The sequence below is a fragment of the Panthera uncia genome, chromosome D4 (genome assembly GCF_023721935.1).
Source record: "Panthera uncia isolate 11264 chromosome D4, Puncia_PCG_1.0, whole genome shotgun sequence".
NCBI lineage: Eukaryota > Metazoa > Chordata > Mammalia > Carnivora > Felidae > Panthera > Panthera uncia.
Window position 1 is genome coordinate 55,056,948 of NC_064807.1, and position 20,843 is coordinate 55,077,790.

Sequence of the window (20,843 nt, forward strand, 5' to 3'; positions counted from 1 at the left end):
CAACAGCAGCTGTGGGAATGGAGACACCTAGGAAGTAAAATTGGCAGGATTTGGTGCCTGCTTGCATGTGGCAGGTATATAACCCCTCCAGTCATACTGTGGTCTTAAGTCCCCATTTCAAGGGGAACAAACTCACTATACACACCACCTCTAAGGGAAGCAGTGAGAATGCTCAGCACATTCCATCCTGGATGACCCCATTGCCCACCTTGAAGCCCCCCTCCTGCCCCCAACACACACATCACCACCCTCCCTATCCTCTTAATTCCTCAACCTTGTCTTCGGTGACTCTCTCTCCAGGCCACTCAGCTATCCACTCCCAGGCCCATAACCAAAACTCTCAAATCCACAACTCCTCCATCTCATCCTTTAACTACTATTGAATTATCTCTTTCCATAAAAGATATGTTTAAGTTCTAACCCCTAGTACCCCAAAAGGTGACTGTTTGTAAATGAGATCTTTACAGATGTAATCAAGTTAAAATGAGGTTATTAGGGTGGGCCCTAATCCAATATGACTGGTGTCCTTATTTATTTATTTGAGTTTTATTTTGAGAGAGAGCACTTGTGCACACATGTGGAGGGGGAAGCAGAGAGAGGAAGAGAATCCCAGGCAGGCTCAGTTAGCCCAGGGCCTGATGTGGGGTATGAGATCATGACCTGAGCCAAAACCAAGAGTCACTTAACTGACTGAGCCACCCAGGTGCCCTGACTGGTGTCCTTATAAAAAGAAAATTGGACATAGAAACAGACATAACGGAAGGAAATGTGAAGATGAATGACGGGAGTGATACATCTAAAAGCCAAGAAGGCCAAAGACTGACAGCAAACTAGAAATTAGGACAAGTCAAGGAAGGATTCTCCTACGAGTTTCAGAAAGGGAAATGGCCCTGCTGACACCTTGACTTCAGACTTCTAGTCTCCCAACACCGTGAGACAGTAAATTTCTGTTGTTCTAAGCCACTCAATCTGTGATACTTTGGTACAACAGCCCTAGAAATGCATATAGTGACAATGCCCTGTCCTAGTTCACTCAACTACTCCATTTCATCCCATCCCACCCCGACATTTTCATGGGGATGTCTAGGACAGTGACCCCTACCCCTATCTTTACTTCTCTCCTGACCCACTTTGGATTCCTTGATTCTTCACTACATCTTGCTAGTCTCCTCACTATTCTTCTATCGTTTCTGCCTGTCTTAACCTTAGTCTGGAAGGATGCAACAGTGATTCCTGAGTCCTCACCTGTACTATGGATGCTTCTGAAGCTCACACACCCTGACTGATAACACTACAAGTTCATGGTCACCAGCCTTACCTGGGCTTTTAGCCCTGCCTGGTCATCCTCCTGTGACCCCCTGGTTATCTCTCCAGCAACAACGATCCCATACTTCCTTCCCACCAGCCTCCTCATTCCATTCTCAGCAGCAGAGCTGGATTCCCACATCAATAGGAACCTTCTGAACTTCCTCATGTCCCACCTTTGCCTCCACACCCACTCGTATGCACACCCATCTTCAACTTCTTCCCTGGGAATTTACAGGGAATCATCTCTCCTCTTCCCTTTGGAAGGCCCATACCTCCATGCTTCTGGATCCCATTCCCTTTTACCCCTTGAAGAGTCTCATTCTATGAGTTATCCAGAGTCTCTTGCCTCTTTAATCTCTTTTACTATTAGCTTCTTCCATTAACCTACAAATATGTTCAAATCTCTAACTCATTAAAATAGAAAACTCTGCATCCACATTTCTCTACAACTATTTATCACCTCTCTCCTCCCATTCACAATGCCACTTCTTGAAAGAGCTGTCTCCACTTCCTTACCTTTCATGCCAAGGCATAACCTTTTCTAACAAATTATGGAGGTAGAAGCCATACTGGAGTGAATTAAGGAGGAGATATTGAATGGGAAGACACTGAATCAGCAATTATATACAACTCTTATGCTCCCTCCTAAATTGGGTCAAGCTTTCTGACTCTAAAGGACTATCTTCTCTCGGGTTCCCTTCCTAAAATTCTTCCTGTGGCCTATTTCCTGATTCTCTGAGCTATAGATCCTGTTCCTTCCAAGAGATTTTGACCCCCTCCTCAGTTTCTTTCACACAAGCCCTGCCATCATCCTGGAGTTACTAGGTGGTGCCTTAATGAACTGCCCAAATGGGAACCCTTCCTAGGACCCCCAGAGCTTGTAATACCACCTTTCTGAATCATCCCCTGAGCACAGGTCAGCATGTTTATTCCATGTGATTATTCCACCCTGGCCACAGCAGGCTGGATCAGGATGGGATGCTGAGCCACACATCGACAGTCTGCAAGTGGCCTAGCCCCAAAGCTCTGGGGAACAAGGACGCTCAGACAGCTCTTTATGGTAGAAGACACACAAGTGGAGATACTTAGAGAAAAAGCAATACACAGAAGCTGGGAGGGAGCAAAAACCTGAGTTAGCCACAAAGAGAATGGGGAGAAGTCAGGAGTTGCTGGTAGCAAGACACCAGAATCCCTGCCACAGCCTATAGGGGTGTATTTGATGCTCCTTGACCCTCTGTATTTGAGAGGCCTGACTGGGCAACAGTTCAGAGGGTTCCTATCTCTAATATCCCCTGAATCTGCATCACCTGCCCTTCCCTCAAGGTCTTTCACATCACTCTGGTCAACCTATCTTGAAAAGCACAGAACATAGTGTTCAAGTTTTGACCATAGCCTTCTGGCCTTCTGGTCCCCTCATCCCTGCCCTAAGCCCTTATTGATGCCTCCAATTGTTGGATTTCTCCCAACAATCCATCCCCTCCTGCCTAGACTCAGCCAAACATCAGTTCAACACTCTCAAATTGACGGGCTCATCCTGCCACAGTGTGAACCCACAACAGCCCCAAGTTTATGCTTTCCTAGTGACTGGACACTCAGTCACTGGAAATATTGGGGAAGACCTCAAAATCCAGTGGGAGACCCAACTGATTCAACTCTTCACTGAGTCTACCACTGCCCACAATCCTGCTCTGATCCCTGCAGACCCCTGGCTACCATTGCAATCTTTACCTCTCTCCTCATGCCCCTGACCTTACCAATGTAAGTCTGAGAGTCTAAGGCCAAGTTGAGACAGAAAAGGAGTAGCCAGGGGTAAAAAAGAAAGGATGAGGCCTGGAAGGGAGATATGAGACTGAGCTGTTTGTTTTTTTTTTTTTTTTTTAGTTTATTTATTTAAGTAATCTCTACACACATGGGGCTCAAACTCACAACCCTGAGATCAAGAGCCATATGCTCTTCCAGCTGCACCAGCCAGATGCCCCATGAGCTATGTTTTCAAGATACGAAAATACATGTTTGTAAATGGAGTCATTAATAATGATAGCAATTAACATTTATATAGTACTATATGCCCAGGTGGTATCTAAGAGTCATATGTGCATATTTCTACATCTAAGCCTCATAGGGGTGCTCTGTCCTGATTGAGGGAGCTCAATCCTCTGGGTGGGTCTGTTAGTTAAGTGTCTGACTCGGTTTTGGCTCAGGTCATGATCTCACAGTATGTGAGATCGAGCCCTGCATCAGGGTCTGAGATGACAGTACGGAGCCTGCTTGGGATTCTCTCTCCCTGCCCCTCCCCTGCTTGTGTGCTCTCTCTCGCTCTCTCTCTCTAAATAAATAAATTTTAAAAAATCCTTGGGACGCCTGGGTGGCTAAGTCAGTTGAGCATGACTCTTGATTTCAGCTCAGGTCATGATCCCAGGGTCATGGGGTTCAGACCTGCAATGGGCTCTGAGCTGACTGCATGCAGCCTGCTTGGGATTCTTTCTCCCCCTCTCTGCCCCTTCCCTACTTGCTCTCTCAAAATAAATAAACATTAAAAAAAAAATCCTCATAACAACCCTATGAGGTAAGCACTATATATATATCCTGTTTTATGGATGGGAATACTAAGGCTCAGAGCAGTAACTTGCCCAAGGTCACAAAGCAGTAATTTACTAGGAAATGGCAGAGGCAGATTCAAATTCAGGCAGTCTGTTACCTGAGACCATGACCTTAACCACTATACTATAATAAATGCTGCAGAGAAAGAAAAATGTCCCTAAACCAGGGGAAGGGGGGTGCAGGGACTCCCCCTCCCTTAATCCCACTTCTACACAGGTCAAGCAGAGGCTCATCAGACAATTAGGCAGAACCTTTATTTCCTAACCACTCCCTGGATTTCTGTCAGAAGAAAAGACAGAAGCACAGTAGGGAGAAGGCTGAGTAAGCCCTTCTTAAGCAATCCAGAAGCCACCTAAGACTGCACACCTGTCACTGTAGCAGTCCCTTTTCACACACCAGAGAGAAGGGGAAGCAGGACAGGGAGGCTTATTTCTGTAGATTCAAGTCTTGTTGGGGATGTTGAACAGTTACAGAGACTTCTCAGAGAAGGCAAAGCCAACCTAGACATTCATGCCTGGGGAACAGCTTGCTCAGCAGATCTTCAGGACCAAGTGTCTCGAACCCTTCTTCGGGGTCGTGGGCCACAGCTGGAGCTTGATGTGGGGCCCAAGCCAGGGGGTGCTCCTGGAGGCTGGTAGCCACATTCATTAGGGTCCAGGGGGTCCCGGCTGAGCAGTACCCACACTGCAGGTACATGGCGGCGCACCGTGAGGGGATCTAGGCCTGTGTCAGGTGAGACTGGCACCCAGCTGTCCTCGGTCTGCAGGAAGCGCAATTTGGTAAGCTGATGGAGGCCTGGTACCCGCCGCTTGACAATCTCAGCACAGCTGACCGCCTTTCCTGCAGCCCTGCCAGAACCTGAGAACACCACATGCCGTGCACTACCACCCTCCAATCGACCCAGTGCCAGCCCCAGCAGGTTGCGGATTTTGCTGCCATCTCGGACCCGCATCTCCAGGGTATCAGGAGGTAGCTGGGGCATCGGAGAAGGTGCTGGGAGTTCCACAGAGCCAGCTTTCCGGTAGTGCTCCATCCCACTTGCTGTTGTGTCTGAATTTCACGGCCCACTGCAGGGAAGTGTCAGATGAATGCTGGGCAATGTGCCCCAGGACACCCCCCAACCCCAGCTCTCCAGGATATGGTCCTATTCATCCCAGACTTCCCAGGAATAGGACCATATCCCCTCACCCCCGGCTTCTAAGAAAAGGTGCCATGCCTACTTTACCCTGGGAAGGGGCTGTATCCTACATACCCCATTCCTCTGGACAGGGCCATAACCCTCCCTCCACCCTGGAGTCCCTGAGACAGGACCAAATTCATCAAACACTGGGGTCTTTAGGATAGGGCCAAGCCCCCTCATCCCAAGCGCCATAGGACTGGGAATGAGCCTCTCTCATCTTGAGCTCCTTGGGACAGGGCATGAGCCTTAAACAAGGACTTCAAGAACCTCCATTTTTACCTCAATCTATACTTTCTAATTAATAAAGTTCTTTCCAGGGGCACCTGGGTGGCTCAGTTGGTTAAGCACTGACTTCAGCTCAGGTCATGATCTCATGGTTCGTGGGTTCGAGCCCCACATTGGGCTCTGTGCTGACAGCTCAGAGCCTGGAGCCTGTTTCGGATTCTGTGTGTGTGTGTCTCTCGCTCTCTCTCTCTCTCTGCCCCTCCCCCGCTTGCACTCTGTCTCCGCCTCTCTCAAAAGTAAATAAACATTAAAAAAAATTAAAAAAAAAAAATTCTTTCCAGTTTATATTTTCCTCCCCCATTTTTTTTTCTTTTTAAGTAAGCTCTACACCCAATGTGGGGCTCAAACTCACAACCCCAAAGATCAAGAGTTGCATGTTCTACAGACCATCCAGGTGCCCCTCCAGCTTATCTTTTAACTCAGGGAAAAGATCCTGCAGGCAAAGCATCCCTTGATGGGAACCAAAAATAACCCTCAAGCAATAATGGCTGCCCTAATGCCAGCAAGACCCCCTTGACTGGCCCCAAGACAATGATCAATCTGCCCATTACTGCTTCTTGCACCTACGGACCGACCTTTGTCTCACATTCTCCTTATATAAACCTAGAAGTATTTTCAGCACTTTGAAGACGGTCTTTGAGCCTAGTCCGCTGTCTTCCGGTGTTGGCCTCACTGAAATAAATTACTTTATTGTTTCACCACCACTTGGCTCTCTGCCTTCGGATTTTGTCAGCCAGGAGTGGCAGAACCTGGTCTGTTTGGGATCCCAAAGCCAGGTGCTCTTGCACTCCTGGGCCCCGGTTACACCCTTGCCCTAGACTTTCGAAAACCAGACTAAGCGCTCCTCACCTACAGCTCTCCAAGACCGGGACAAGGCCCCCTCACTCCGCTCGCAGAGGCTCCTATACTCCAAGCTCCCTGGAAAGAGCCAAGAACTCGTCCAGATGCTCCTCAAACAGAACTGAACTTCTCTCCCACTCCGGGATCCTTAGGATAGGGCCATGCACCCCTCACCTTGAGATTCCCAGTGTCAATGCCCTCAGCCCAGATCCCTCAGAAACGGCAGCAGAGGCTTGACGCGGAGGGCTGCCTGGGCTACTCATAGAGCGGAGTCTATAACCTGGCCGTCTCCACCGCCACGGGCGGACTTCAGAGCTCAGCAAGCCGCAGAGACCAAGGACCAGCCTCCCCTCTCTTCCCTCTACCTCCAGGGTCCCCCCACCCCACTGCGTTCTCGCTCTCACCGCCCCGGCCGCGCACGCCTCAAATTCGATCAGGAGCCAAGATGGCGCCCAAGCCGGGAGCGCGCCGAAGCCGCGGGGCCGCGCACGCCGTGTAGGGGCGGGACCTAAGGGGCCGTGCCTAGCGGTGCCTAAGCGGGAAAGCTGAGTTTCGCGGGGACGCCTAGGAGTCAGCTGAGCCAGAACATCCCGAGACCATGAACATGTAGACAGTCTCCGATGTTACATCCTGGAGCAAGGGCATCCCTACTGGGGTGGAGAGAGAGCCCTGCGGAGAGGAGCCACCATCAGAGACTCGTGTCCCAAAGTTGGGAAGGATCTGGCCCTGAGAAGATGGTTCCGCTGGCGTCACCAGCTGGGCGCACAGCAAGAACAAAGGCGAAGCATTGGGTTTTACTTTGGACAGAGGCAAGAGGTTCCGTTCGAAGTGACTGCTGCTGCGCGGGGGAGTCCCTTGGTCACCGAGTTCTGACATTGGACTTAATTCTGTGGGCATGGCAAGCCACGGAGGGTTTTCATCAGGGGGCAAACCAATTTGTGAGCAAACCAATTTGTGCTACCGCCAGAGGGGGTGGGGGTGGGGGAACTGGGCCTCTACCAACGGCCGCGGGCCGGTGAACAGGCCGCGGGGTCCCGGGGGCATGTCCACTGAGACTCGTATGTTGCCTAGTGTATAATAGGCGCTCAAATAGTTGTTAAATTATTTGTGAGAATTAAGAGAAATGGCAGTGGGAATACAGAAAAGTAGATTAAGTTGGAAGACGTAGGTTTGGTGAAGAGTTGGTGACTGAACTGAGAAGGAAAGAGTCTAGGGTGACTCCCAGTTTCAGACTTCTTTTCGACATGCTGAATTTGAGACGCTAGTGAAACCGTTGGGTGGCCAGCAGACTGTTAAAAAGGGATTTGGGACGACAGCACTCCCTGAGACCACAAGGGGGCAGCAAACACTTGGAGTGAAGCACCACTCCTCCACTCTTTATCCTCAGGTTCCCTCCCTCTCCACCCGGCAACAACCACCCCTCCCCCCGCCCCCCACCCCAGCCCAGAGCCCAAAGCCCTGCAACCAAACCTCTTCTGGGCTCCTCTTCCCGCTTAATAGCACCAAGTAAACTCCCATGAGAGAAACCTCAAGGTTCCTCTCTGCTTTGCGCATGCTACTCCCTTGCTCTCAAACATCCTACATATCACCCTCCAGGACTGCCTCCCTCATTCCTTTTTGTTTTGTGCCCACTTGGTAGGACTGCTCTTTTCTTTGACTGTCTCCCCAGCTAGTCTGTGCAGAGCAGGGATCAAGTGGACCCTACCTGTGTCCTCCTCACCTACCATGGCACCTGACATTTAGAGGATACTTGGTAAATGTGGGATAAATGGATACACAAATAAATACTCCATTCATATCAATCAAATGAGAGCATTTGTCCTGAGAACTCTACATCTCCCAGAAAGCCAGATCAGGATGAGTATACCTCCTGGTCCAACCACTAGGAAGGTTGACAATTCTGCCTTCCACCACCCCCATCCTCACCACCACTCCCATCCTAGACCAGGAAGTTGGCACACTGCTCCAGTGATTTCTATAGTTTATTGTCACTGGAATAGGACACTGATGTGGGGAGTGGGTGCAAATAGCAAATCTCAAGTAGCCAGACCTCTGATCTCAGAGCCCCTGAATACAGACAAGTAGGCTGTGAATCCAATCAATACAGACCTGCCTCTGCCCTATTACAAAGGCAGGTTAACACAGGGCCCTGGAACCTGGCTGTCCTGGCCCACCCTGGGATGGGGAGCAACCATCACTCCTCTGCTGGCTTCACTTGCTTGGCGGCCTCTAGCTGGCAAAGTAGCTCATCCCACTGCACAAATTGTTTGGAGAGAAGAATTGTCTGGTGGCAGGTCAAGGTGAGAACAGGAGCCTGAGTGAGGGACTGGAGAGATTTTGCATTTGCCAAAGGGTAGGGGAGGAGGGAAACAGGTTGACTGGGATGGGATGAAAGAGACAGAGATGGAGATGGAACAAAAGGACAGGGCTTTGGACAACATTCCTCAGGGGCCTGGCTGAGCAGAAAGGATACAGTTTTGTTGTATTCCTCCAGGAGAGCCTTGGACTCCTCAGTGATCTCCACACACTGGTCCTACGGGGACAACATATGGCAGAGAAAGGGGTTGGATAAAGCCCCCACTTCCCATTAACTTTCCTGCCTCGTCAGGGACCTTCACAGCCCATAAAGCCTAGAAAAGGTAGTGTTTCACCCCAGAGTCAAAAGGAGGAAATTTCTAATGGGGCTCCAGGATGGGTACCCTAACAGCAGTCCTAAGGGGGAGTGAACCACACATTTAAGGAAACACTCCTGCTAGTATGTGTCCTCCTCCCCTGCCCCCTATATTTGAACCCTCTTTAAACTTTGGGGCCTGGGAATGGCAAAACAAAACAAAACAAAACAAAAAACCAAAAAACAGCTCCTCCACCCATAGTCAAGGACACACCATCCCCAGAAATTCTTGGGTACTTCCCATCATCAATCTTCTGGTATCTCAGAATAGTCCTACTCGGAGAGTCAAGAGATCCCGATGTGGCCAAGCAAGTCCCTTTCCCTCTCTAAAGCCGAGGAAGATAAAAGGATAAACCCTCAGGTTTCCCCTGGAGCTGACATCAGGGTAGCCTGAGGCTGCTTGCCCAGGCGGCAGCGGTGGGGACTAGGAGCCTCGCCACGTCTTTCTCTTCCAGTCCTCTCCCCTCCCATACCTGCTGCTGGATGTGGATCTGGGCCAAGCGCTGCAGGCGGGTGGCATGCTCAGGAACGGCTGTAAAACACAACGCATACTGCCCGATGATGCTTGTGCCTTCCCCCGGGACTGTTCAATAGTCTATTAGGTCTTCAGCAGGATTAGAGTATTGAGTGGAGAAGCTAAGCAAACGCCAGGCTTCATCGACCACTGCAGCTAAAGGTGGTGGTGTGGCTCCCTGCCCATCCCAGTCTTACTCTCGGACCCAAGGCAGGGGTGGGGGGTGGGGTGGGGATACAGGGCCCTAGGAGAAAATAAACCTTGGGGTCCCCAGAGTTGCCCCATACCCCCACCCCAATGCTGTAAGCAGGGTGAGGTAAAGACAGCTTTGCCTGTTATGGGATCTGTTCCTTTGCTCTCAGTCCAGTGGGTCCAGGTCTGCCTAGAAGAGGGAGCCTGAAGGTGGGCTGAGGATGAATGCAAGGTTCCTAAGCTGGACACCTAGAATCCAACACCCAGAGCCCTGGCCACCATGCTGAGCCTATAGCTTAAGGTTGTCAAATGCTCAGCAGATAGCTGATCAGGGGTAGGGAGGGGGAACAGGAAAAAATACCTCCAGAGACAGACAAGATGGATATCTGGATTCAATTAAAGTCACTGTCTGTTTGTCAAAACTCAGGCCCAGGGACTGTTCTCAACAGTGCGGCAGGAAGAATTTATACACATTCACACACCTGGCAGGAACTCTTATAGTAAAATCTGGGCTATGTAGCAGCCTAAAGGACAGATGCTGAGGGGTGAGGTAGAAGGTAAAAGGAATACTCAGAGTTGGGAGCTGCTGGACTTACACTAGTGTCCTTAGGCCCAAACTGCCTGAGGTTCTGAAAACGAATTCTCTGCTCTGGCAATTTTCATCCCAATGCAGATGACAGGTATCCCCAGGGTTGAGGTAAAGACAAGGAGCAGACTTAGCTTGAACCCAGGGAACCTGAAGCACAAGGAAGTCCTGTCCATCCACCCACCTCCCTAAGCAGAGTGGTAGAGCTGCAGACCTAAAGAGGTACCTTTGATGTGAGCGCTGTCCAGCATAGGCACCAAAGCCTCCACCTGTTCCAGGAGTGCAATCTGGGATAAGATAAACTGCTCCTCTGAGACATAAACAGACAAGATAGTGGCAGTGAGGCAAACCTGGGCACTGCTACTTCCATGCAAGGGACTGAGGACCTGACAGGGTAGATGGCTGAGTCCTGCAGCATGGGGCAGCTACTCTGCTCACTGCCCCCTTCTCTAGGTGCACAGTCCCCCATTCTGCTCCCACCTCTCCTAGATGCCTCTGGTATGACCCATCTTGAACCCAAGGAGCCTCTAGGTTTCCCCAAATACCACCTTTCTTGAAGTTTTAACTCTAAGGCCTCTTCCTCTAGCCTGCTATAACAAACTCAGTGAATCCAGGCAGACAGTGGCCAGGGAGGGAAGGAAAGGCTGGACTCCAGAGTTAATATAGGAAAAGATCTCCTGAACTTGGCACCTGAGCCGCGGCAATGGTTCAGGGGCATTCTGGTTCACCACTGTATGCCTCACACTGAGGATGGTCTGGATCACAGAAAATGATCATTAAACATCTTCTGAATGAATTAACAAACACAGGTACTTGGCAAACCCTACCTCATGGAGTGATTGACTAAATTGAGCAGCAGACATTGCCAGGTGAATAGTTCCTGCCTAGAACTCTGAAACACCTGTGCCTTCTCACATGAAAGGAAAATGCTGAAACCCGTGCCAATATTCTCACCTCTCCCAAATGCAATGTTCTCTGCTCCCACCCTTTCCTAGAAGCTCCTTTATCTAGTGAGCAGAAGTGAGGAAGGTTCTGAAGGAAGATCCTAGAGGCAGACCACTGTTAGAAAACTGAAGTAGTTCCCAGTGTTGCTGGCACCATGGCCTCAGCTGGCTCAGAAGTATACCATACCCAATGTTCACTAGAAGACCACAGGATGACCTCAGGCCTCAGCCAAGAGCCAGGCCAGAATTTTAGACTGCAGCTTCCAGTGCTGTATCCATGAGAAGACTGGCAGGGAAGCCATCTCCATGCCCAACTTCCCCCATAATCCATAATCCCCAGATGCATGTGCACAGATTGGCCAGCACTACCTGCTAAAATAAACTGCAGCTTAGAGGCATCAGGTATGGCAATGCGGTCAATGTACTCAGGATCCAGATATTTGATCAAGTCTTCAACTAGAAAAGAAGCAAAACAGAAAATGGCATAGGGGTGGGGTGTGGGAAATCTGTCTTATGAAGGATATTAGAAGGATATTAGTGATCAACTTTGGGGAGAGCCTTGAGTGAGGAGATGACACCCACAGTATCTATCAGCAGGCTTCCACTGGGCCCCACCTCCCTGTCTCTCCCCTGTGAATACCTCCTGGCCAAACTCAGCCTTTACAGCTGGGAACACAATTGCCTCCACTATCCTGGAACCCTCAGCATTCCCACTGACCTATCTTCACCAAAAGTGGAAGGCCACTTGCTCCTCAGTGCCACCAAGACAAGTGAGAGCCTTTTCTGATTTTTAGGTTGCTGGCTCTGACATAATCAAAAAGGCATGGCTGAGCCAAGCCTGGGTTCTCAGTGCCTAATTTCCTTCCTGCCTCTGAACCTTGCCTGTGGAAATACTATACCTCTCCTCCCTCCTTCACCAGAGGACTTTTGAGGCAGAGCCCTTATCCCATAACTTATGACACTGTCATGGGCTTGGAGTTTAACCACAAAGTAGAAATCACACCCCATGACACCACTTCAGCAGGGAAATATCTTCACATTCTATCCCCATAGAGTGACTCCAATGACCTACTGGGCTGGAAGGCAAGGGCCAGGTCCCAGGAAGCATAGGCATGGGAAGGAGGGAAGGCAGGCACCCTATGGAATCACTTACTCTTTTTGTACAGAATCTTCACCCTCTCCCTCTTGCTGGCAATGTTCCCCAAAGCCACTTGTACCTTGACCAGGCCATCAGCCACCTGCAAGGGGACTGAAAGTTAATTCCAAGGTTCGCTGCTTGACCAAGGCTTGAAAGAGGTAAAGAACCCCCATTCCTTCATCTCCCAAATCTCTTTATCCCAGCAAAATAGGTTCGCCCCTTTCTCTTGTTTTAAAGGAGATGCAACCCCACCTTCTGGGAATCCTCAGTGTGAAGGGGGAGATAGTCATGTAGTCTCTGGGAAGTTTCAAGTCTGATTGGGAAGGTAATTAACTATGTTAGAGTTTATAGGACATTAGCATAACCTGGTTCCTACCTCTCTGGCTGAACCTACCTAGGCTCCAGGGGTAGAAGGTAAGGAATTCCCATATTAAAGGATCAAACAGAGGGAGAGGCTATGAAAGTGAATGATCTTACCCAGGTTTTAGAATATGGGGTGAAGAATGCTAATATTCAAGGGTCAAATATATGGGGAGGCAAATGGGACTAAGCAGCAACAGCCACAGAGGTAGAAGGAAAACAAGGAGGATTTTTGTCATGGATGTCAAAGGGAGAGAATGTTTTGAAAAATCAGTTCTCAAATGGGGCACAATCTGCTAGTGACAATTCCATAAGAAGTATACAAACAGACATCATTATCTCTGATGCATCTAACTCCAGGGTATGCCTGACACTCTACCTTCAGTAAAAGGTCTTCCTATATTAAAAAAGGGGCGGGGGGAGAGGGTAGGAGAACTAAGGTTCACGGTTGTCAAAATTCAGTCACTGGTGTGAAGGAGTGTTCCATCCATATCTAAACACCCGGTATTCTGGCCCCTGGTGGCTCGGTGGGTTAGGTGTGGGACTCTTGGTTTTGGTTCAGGTCATGGTATGACCGTTGGTGGAATCCAGCCACCCCCCCCCCCCCCCCCCACAGCGGGGGGCCCCTTTGGGGTTCCCCCCTTTCCCCCCTCCTCCCCCCCCCCCCCCCCCCCCCCCGTCGCCTCTAAATAAATAAACTAAAAAAAAAACAAAAAACAAAAAACAAAAAAACAACAACCCACCGGGTATCCAATCCCTTCCCTCTAATTCTGGCTCTCTCAGACCTCATCTCTCATTCCGGGAGCCTTCCTTATCCACCTTTGCTCTGCGCCCTCCAGTGTCCCACGGACCTCTTTCTGCACAATATTTAGCAATTGATTACGCAGGGCTCTATGCCAGCCCTTCCATTGTGGACTTCAGCTCTTACAGAAACTCTCGTTAGTCAGATTTTCAAGTGTGTTAGGTCTCCAGCCCGAGAGGACAGAGGCAGTCTTAGTCACAGTTTACAATGAGCCCATCGCAATCGGTCCTAATAACGCTGAGTGTCCTCCATGGAAATGGAGCCCGTGGGTCCGATAAGCTCCGAAAGGTTTCGAACCTTTGTTATTCCAAAGGTCTGGCTGCGGGCGACGAGGCTGGAGCGGTTGCACCTATCCCGAGGACCATGCCAGTAGGCCGCTCTTGCTCTGCCCCAGAAAGGCAGCACTGGATCCCAGATCACTCACCTTCCGCGAGCCGCGCGGCCCGCCAGACCCGTACACCCAGCGCTCCAGCTCCTCCACACGGGCCTGTAGCCGCTGCACGTCGCTGACAGCCGCCATAGCTACCTCGCCCCCGCCTCAGCCGAGGAACAGGCAGAGGGCGGGACGTCCGGCCAAATAGAGAAGGCTGGCTAATCAGAGCGCGGGGGCATCCCTCAATACGAGAAGTGACGTTACGACTCAGCCCTCGGGTGCCGGAAGTGACCGGCAGGGCCAGCGAAAGGTGTCAAAAGCTGTCTGGTTACCAAGGCAACGACTACCTATCAGGCTCTGTCCTAGTTTCCAGTTCCTGCTTGTCCAAACTTTTACTTTTCTTCTTCTAATTGAAGGGTACCAGAGACGTTTCCTACCCTATTCCCCGAGGTTGCCGATATAAATACACCTATTATTTCAGGATTGGTCCATTCCCATGGATCAGTAGGAGACTCCGTGAGATACCATGATCTTTAGGAGTCTTCTAAGGTTCAAGCGACTAATGCCTTGCCCAAGGCCACTCCGCACTATAGTAGCAGAATCAGGATTTGAACCCAGGCAGTCTGAATCATGAAACCCAGCCCCTCTACTTTCACGGCCCTTTGCTATTCTGTCTTCCCCTCTTGAGAACCCCTGGCCCAAAAACACCTGTGTATACCACATAATTCCTCCCAACCCCCAGACCCAAACAAGAAGAGGCACTGGAGAGGGAGGGACTGCAGCTTTATTATTCAGATGTGACCTGAGGGATATCTCCTTCACAACACCCCAACCTAACCCTTCACCTGGCTTCTGAGGAGAAGCAGGTCTGATTTGAAGAGGTGGGGTCCTAGAGATGACACTGACACAGGGAGGCACATGAGGAAATGATGGGGGTTAGGGAGGGCAGAACTCTTTGGTAGATGCTGCTGGAGTTGGCCAGGGAGGAGGTGCTCTCCCTTTACAATGAGGTAGATGTAACATCAAAAGAAAACTCTTTGGCTTCAAGTCCACCGGGCATGGATGGGTGGGGGTGGGGATGTCATCTCCCAGGGCTGGGTCCTAGACTGGGTGCCCTAGAAGAATCAAGGTGAGGGGGGCCCCACTCAGCATTGGGGCTGGGACTCTTAAATCTGAGTGGGAGTTCTCAGGGTGAAGTGCTGGAAGGTGGCCCTGTAGGGAGTGGGGGTACAGGGTTGGTTGGGCCCTGGGAAGCTGGCACAGGCTGGCGGCGAGCAAAGAGGACACCTGATAAAGGGGTGAGGAGGTGGTGGAGGGAAAACACAGGCAGGAGGAGGTAGGCACAGAAACAGAAGAGGAAAACAAAAGTCAGTGTCCTGATTATTACAACACCACACACATATCCCTGCCACAAACCAATGTGGACAAGCTCCTTAGGTCAGTTAGAGACTCCTATGGCAATATAGATACCCTCAAACAGGTAAACAAGAAATATTTACACTGATACATAGGTCCATGACAAGGCAGACATCCCATGGTATCCATGCCAGAGAGGTCATGCCTTAGACCCCATGCCATTGTAGACACCCTTTAACCCATGCCATTGTAGCAATCCCATGAACCCCACATTACCCATGCAAGTTTGGATATCCCTGAACCTCATGCTAGCTGAGAAAATCTAAAATCCCCATGCCAGAGCAAATACCCCTGACCTCATGCCAGTGTAGACAGCCTGCAGTACCCATACCAGTGTAGACCACCCCGTTGATCTCTAGGGCCATGTTGATACTGCTGATACCACTGCCTGCCAGATTGAGAGGCCCATCCAGCCGCTCTTCTGTCCAGGAGGGACAGGGGAGTCACATTTTGGAGAATCAGACTTCAGACTTTCAAGCTCCCCCCTCCATCCTTACAGACAGCCCCCATTCCACTTCAGCCCCACACCTATAATCACACAGTTGTCTATTGAGGGATTTATCTGTCCCACCTCCAACACCTATTAGGTGATGGGTCTGTCCTCCCTCAGTGTATAGGCCCGAAGCCCTCTCAGCAACAAGCCCCTGCTCACCCCTCAGGGGAACCTTGCCACGGGGCAGGAAACTAGGGGGAGCTCCAGGTCGAGGTGGGTCCATGTGCCCCATCAGCACAGCCCTCTTCTCGGGGGGCTCCTCTGGTGCCAACTTCTCCCTTGCAGGTCCCAAAGCCAGGCCCACAGGCAGTGCCAGTCGAGGGGTTGGAATTCCGCTTTCCTCTGGAAGAACAGGTCAGTCAACTCCCATGGCCCAACCAACTCTGCCTCTGCATTTGGTTCTCCCCCTAGGGCTGGGGTGAAGGGAAGTCACCCAAGCTCAAGCACCAAGTTCAATTTTCCCTCCCATCCAGAGTCTCAGCCTGAGGCTCTGAAGCTGGAGAGCCCAAAGGGCCAATATATACATGTCTAGGTTGGTCCAAGACAATTAGGGCCTTTCCTTGCTCTCAGTTATTAAATAATACAGACCACAGGAGGCAAAAACTACATGCCAATGGGAGCCCTAGGTGGACAGATGTGGAATGGAGTTCCTCTAGATAAAGGACCTTTTCCCGAGCTTCAGGCCCACACCGCAGTAACCCGTACCCCAGACCTTCCAGGGTTTCACTGACCCTCAAACCTGAGGACCCCTAAACCTTCGCGTGCAGCAAACCTCAGTACCCTGTCAGTCCTTACTACAGACTTCAATGCCTCTCAGACTTCAGACTCCCCACATTTTAATGTTCTCTGTATCTCAGCGCACCCCCAGGTCTCACAGACACCCAAATCTCAGACCCTGTCCCCTCACACCTTTCTTAATGGGGCTCGGGCTCAGCTGCGCGCAGGCGTGAGCAGGCAGGCCGGAGGCGGAGCCCTGGGCAGGGCGTGGGCTGGGCGTGGGCGGGGCGGGGCCAGGAACGGAGACTTGGCCGGGAGTACCCCGAGGTGTAGGCCCAGCTAAGCCGTAGAGCGGGGCGGAGGTGTAAGCCTGACGACGGCCCTCGCGCCGGTTGCTGTCGATGGCTGCCTGGAGCTCCCCTGGGGAGCTGAGCGCCCGCGTCTCGCACTCGTACGGGTACAGGTACTTCATGTACCTAGGGGAGGACGGACGAGGCGGGGTAGATGGGAGGCTGGATCCCACTGATCAAGTCCCACAATGAAACGCCCGCCCCTGGGCCCTCCACGTCCTGCGACCCCTTTCCCGCTCCTTGCCCCCTCCGCTCGCGCGCCTGGCCTCACTGGGTGCGTAGAGTGAAGGCTGCCGACGTGATGGTGGTGGGCAGGCTGAGGCCACGCGTGACCTCCCGCCACACCTTGCGGTTGATGACTTCCACCAGGCCGCCTTTGGCTGTCACCAGGCGAAACAGCGCGTACAGGTCCAGCACCTGCTTCGCCATGATGGGCACGCGGTTCACTGGCGTCCCTGGTGAGAGGTAGGCAGAGAGTCAGAATACTAGGACTAAGACCCTGTCTGCGGACATCCTCAAGGACTGAAGGAGTCGGTTGCCTGGAGGCCAGGGTACAGGACGGGATCTCAGAGAAAAGGGAAGTGGGAGGGAGGGGTAAGGGGGATTCCAGGCGGAGCCCACAGAGCTCCCAAGATCTGGCTTGTAGCAGGAAGGACAGGAAGCTAGATCAGGGGTCGGCAAACTTCTTCTGTTAAGGTCCAGACGGTAAATATTACAGATTTTGAGGGCCAAACCTCCCCTTCAGAACTACTCCACTCTGCCATTGTAGCTTGAAAGCAGCTATGGAGGATATTTAAAGGAATGGGCCCGGCTGTGTTCCAATAAAAACTTTATTTACAGCCTCTGAAATTCGAATTTCACACGTTCTGAAATGTTATTCGTCTTTTAATTTTTTTCACTATTTAAAAATGTAAAAACCATGCTTATCTCTCAGGCGGCTAGATTTGGCCAGCCGGCTTTAGTTTGCCAACCCCTAGGGTAGACCGTAGTAAGGACTTCCTGACAGTGCTGAAGAGCTGAACTCCCCTAAGCAGCGGCCCCGGGGTGGCTGCCAGAGACTGGGGGATGGCGGAAGTGGCGGATGGGAGAAGCAGCAGCCCCCGCCTCGGCTCGCCAACTCCGTAGCTCGCGCCGCCCCCGCCGGCCAGTCCTGACAAAGGGGCCTGTCTGCTCTGAGCGATGGGCCCCAGTTAATTCTTTACCGATCCCGTCCCCTTCCGCCGCCTCCTTTGGACCCGAACAATTAGCTGCGGCCTGATTAATGTGGGGAAATTATCGGTCCCACGGGACCTCCTCCCCCCCCCCCGCCCCCCCGCACCCTCCCCCTCCCGCAGAGGGAGCAGAGGGAGCAGAGGGAGGCAAGGACCAGAGGGAGGCAGAGCTCCCGTCCTGAGGGTGATGGAGGGAATGCTGGGATCTGCTCAGACCACTCTACCCCACTTTCCCCAGTGGAAGGGAGACCTCCCAGGGAGGGTCAGGGAGGGGACACTGGGGCTAGAATGACTGGGCCTCCCTGGGGACCAAAAAGACCTGGGACCCCACTGAGGGTCCCTGGTTAGAAAGGATCCCAAAAGGGGTGCTGGGCCTGTGGTGGGAGCTGAGGGACTTTGACCAGCAGCTGCACTAAGGGAGGGGGGTGCAGTGCAGCCAGTTAATTAGTGGCTTATCAGGCCAAGCTCCAAGTGAGTTAATTAGCTTTGTAGAGAGAGATAATGAGTCAGTCTTCGGACCCATGAATCTGGGGAGAAGCCTAAGTGATGGACTGCCGCCCACCCTGATCTCCTCCTGGACCCTTGCATTTTCTTCTATCTCTGAGATTCCTGGAAAGGAATTCCTCCTCCTCCACAACCCCAACTCACATGGCCCCCAGCCTACCCTTTAGAAGTCCTTCCTTCAGTCTAATCCCAGTCCTTTCTGCTGTAGAGCATATTGGATGTCCCCTGCCTGAAGCAAGGGGAAACTGAGGAGAGACAAGGCTGGACGAAGGGCCACTGAAAGAGGAACAAGGCATTCCCAACCCCCCAATCCTGGGAACCCCCCAGGCCAGCCCCCAACCATTTCCCCTCCCACCCTCCCAATTGATCCCACACTCATTAACCTGCCAGTGGGCTGGCCACTAATTAATCCCTGGGTGGAGGAGGGGGGCAGGGTCAGAGGTTAAAGACGCTATCGAGGGCCCAAAGGCTAGGTGTTGCCAAGCTCAGGCCTCTGCAGAGAGGAGCCAACCTGGGGACTAAACCCTGGGGTCTCCCTTCCTCAAAACTGGTAGGTGGGGGTCCTTCCCTTACATCATCCCACTCACCCCTCTTCTGCATGAAGCTAAACAGGTCATCCAGAAATTCCTTCCTCTTGGGGTCTGCATCAAGCTCGTACAGCTGGGGAAGGACTGAGGTCATTTTTCAGCTCCACTGACTTCCCCCCCTCCCCCTGGGACCCCAACTCAGGTTAAATCCTGAATAAGGGTTCTCAGCTAAAGGGGTGAGTAGGGTCTGAAATGTGGACTCCCTGGCATTAGACTCTCTCCCCCTGGGCGCAGGGAGGGGCCCTTTTTCCTAACACACACAGAGACCGGAGATCCACTGGCCAGGGGTGCCCTGGGAAGCTCAAACCATCCCTCTGGGGAATAGTGGACTAAAGGTAGCTTAGGAGGCTTAGCCTGCCTTCCAGGGCATGCAAAGATCCCCAGGAAGGAAGTCAGGCTGGGACTGTGTTCTATACTGAGGAAGCTGACAGATGTCTCTGAGGTGCTTGCTCATTCACGCTTGTTTATTCTTGCAAGGGCTTCTTCCTTTTCACATCTCTGTGTGCCATGGCTGGGGATGAGGGACTGAGATGCCTCTAACCCATTGTTCAGGCAGAGTAGATGCTCGGAATCTCTTGGATTGACACCTGGGGCCCCTCAGCCCCACTTCTGGTGTGTTTCCAGGGGCAGTGACCTACTCACTACAGAAGCTGCCACAGAGGTAATGGCCCTACACCGCCCAGGACCTGCAGGGTCAGAACTTGAAAGACCCAGAGGTCATCCCAGTCACCTGGAGCCCCATCTCCAGTATCACCTCCCAAATACCACCCAGCAGAAACAAGCCCTGGAGTAACAGTCATTTACCCAGAATAACAGTCCCTGAGTAATACCAATAGGTAACACTCCATTCCCCACTAAGAACTCTCAGAATTAAAAACAAACAAAAAAACAAAACCCAGAGATCCACTTTAGACCTATACTCCCCAGAAGAACTAAGCCCAAAGTCTTAGATGGATCCCCAAAAGTAATACATATGCTCTCCCAAGTAATAATCCCCAGAATTATACCCAAAAGAAACAGTCACTAGAGCAACAGAGCACCGAGTAACACTCCAAGTTTTACATTAATGCCACAGAGTACTAGCCGCAAATTAACACTTTTGGGAAAAGTCCCCAAGACCAACATCCTCCGAGTAATATCACCAGAATAGCACACCTGGAGTCAGAGCCCTTTATAATACATTCATAGTGACAGCCTGAAGTAGTGCCTTAGAATAACATCCAGATGGGTTCCACAGAGAGGAAGAACCTCAAATTAAAGCTCTCAGAGTAAGATCTTGTCACTCCCATCTGTACAGGAGCCCTTTAGTCACACTGCGGCTATAGTGTGGCCATCACAGGCTAGGAACTGTCACCCACACAACTCAGGCCAGGGAGAGGATTTGGATGGAGGCAATGTGACAGGGAAGAGATGAGGGTATCAGCTTGGGAAAGGAGTGGCAACCTCCATCCTGCTTCCAGAGACAGAAATATGCAGCCCAGGAAACCCCCACTGGTTGCTGGAATATGACCTTGTTACTTGATGTGTGAGAAGGTAGGGTAAGATGGTGCTGGCACTGGAATCCCCATTCCCCAGATCCCATTCCCTGAAAAGAATTCTTGAAGCTCCTACACCCCCCCGCTTTCCCTTCTAGCCTCACCAAAAGCCTCCAGTCTGTCATGCCTCCACATTTCTGGGCATCTCCTACACCTTTCAGTGTGTGTCTATGCACTTCTTTCCATGTCTCTGGAGGTCTCTTTCTGCTTCCCTGTCACAATCTATCTTTCAGTCC

General features: G+C 51.5%; 3 protein-coding genes across 9 annotated transcripts in view; all 3 read right to left on the minus strand.

Moving 5' to 3' along the window:
* Positions 1 to 246: 246 nt before the first annotated feature.
* DCTN3 (dynactin subunit 3) lies at positions 247 to 14,062 on the minus strand. 5 transcript variants are annotated; one of them, XM_049625496.1, is made up of 7 exons: positions 13,846 to 14,046; positions 12,275 to 12,359; positions 11,491 to 11,577; positions 10,392 to 10,487; positions 9,359 to 9,417; positions 8,688 to 8,747; positions 247 to 3,292 (listed from the first exon to the last, which is right to left on the minus strand). In XM_049625496.1, exons 1-7 carry the CDS (start codon positions 13,939 to 13,941, stop codon positions 3,245 to 3,247), a joined length of 531 nt encoding a protein of 176 aa, XP_049481453.1. In that variant the 5' UTR covers positions 13,942 to 14,046; the 3' UTR covers positions 247 to 3,244. The 5 variants fall into 5 exon arrangements, with proteins under 5 accessions (XP_049481453.1, XP_049481436.1, XP_049481443.1 ...); XM_049625479.1 differs by lacking the exon at positions 247 to 3,292 and adding an exon at positions 8,184 to 8,498 and having other exon boundaries at positions 13,846 to 14,009; XM_049625486.1 differs by lacking the exon at positions 247 to 3,292 and adding an exon at positions 8,184 to 8,498 and having other exon boundaries at positions 10,404 to 10,487; positions 13,846 to 14,006.
* Positions 4,145 to 7,608, minus strand: RPP25L (ribonuclease P/MRP subunit p25 like). 2 transcript variants are annotated; one of them, XM_049625544.1, is made up of 2 exons: positions 6,619 to 7,608; positions 4,145 to 4,976 (listed from the first exon to the last, which is right to left on the minus strand). In XM_049625544.1, the coding sequence occupies exon 2, from the start codon at positions 4,940 to 4,942 to the stop codon at positions 4,451 to 4,453; it is 492 nt and encodes a 163-aa protein (XP_049481501.1). In that variant the 5' UTR covers positions 4,943 to 4,976; positions 6,619 to 7,608; the 3' UTR covers positions 4,145 to 4,450. The 2 variants fall into 2 exon arrangements, with proteins under 2 accessions (XP_049481501.1, XP_049481508.1); XM_049625551.1 differs by lacking the exon at positions 6,619 to 7,608 and adding an exon at positions 6,224 to 6,604.
* Positions 14,063 to 14,460: 398 nt separating the features above from the next.
* Positions 14,461 to 20,843, minus strand: part of ARID3C (AT-rich interaction domain 3C) — a 7,171-nt gene continuing 788 nt past the window's right edge. Inside the window, exons 2-7 of one of the 2 annotated variants that reach the window (XM_049625651.1) lie at positions 19,073 to 19,145; positions 17,042 to 17,225; positions 16,613 to 16,896; positions 15,863 to 16,045; positions 15,542 to 15,631; positions 14,461 to 15,081 (exon numbers count right to left, since the gene is read on the minus strand). In XM_049625651.1, the coding sequence (XP_049481608.1) occupies positions 14,981 to 15,081; positions 15,542 to 15,631; positions 15,863 to 16,045; positions 16,613 to 16,896; positions 17,042 to 17,225; positions 19,073 to 19,145 (915 nt within the window). In that variant the 3' untranslated portion in view covers positions 14,461 to 14,980. Of the gene's footprint in view, positions 15,082 to 15,541; positions 15,632 to 15,862; positions 16,194 to 16,612; positions 16,897 to 17,041; positions 17,226 to 19,072; positions 19,146 to 20,843 lie in introns of those variants that run through there. The other variant, XR_007456681.1, reaches the window with a different exon arrangement.

Excerpts from the sequence above, each read along its gene's own strand:
- RPP25L (XM_049625544.1), bottom strand. The coding sequence starts at position 4,942 with ATGGAGCACTACCGGAAAGCTGGCTCTGTGGAACTCCCAGCACCTTCT.
- DCTN3 (XM_049625460.1), bottom strand. The coding sequence starts at position 13,941 with ATGGCGGCTGTCAGCGACGTGCAGCGGCTACAGGCCCGTGTGGAGGAG. Across the intron at positions 10,488-11,490 it reads GCTGCAGTTTATTTTAGCAG|AGGAGCAGTTTATCTTATCC; the intron begins GTAGTGCTGGCC and ends TTTATGTCTCAG. Across the intron at positions 9,212-9,358 it reads AGATCCACATCCAGCAGCAG|AGAGGGAAAGGGACTTGCTT; the intron begins GTATGGGAGGGG and ends CCTCGGCTTTAG.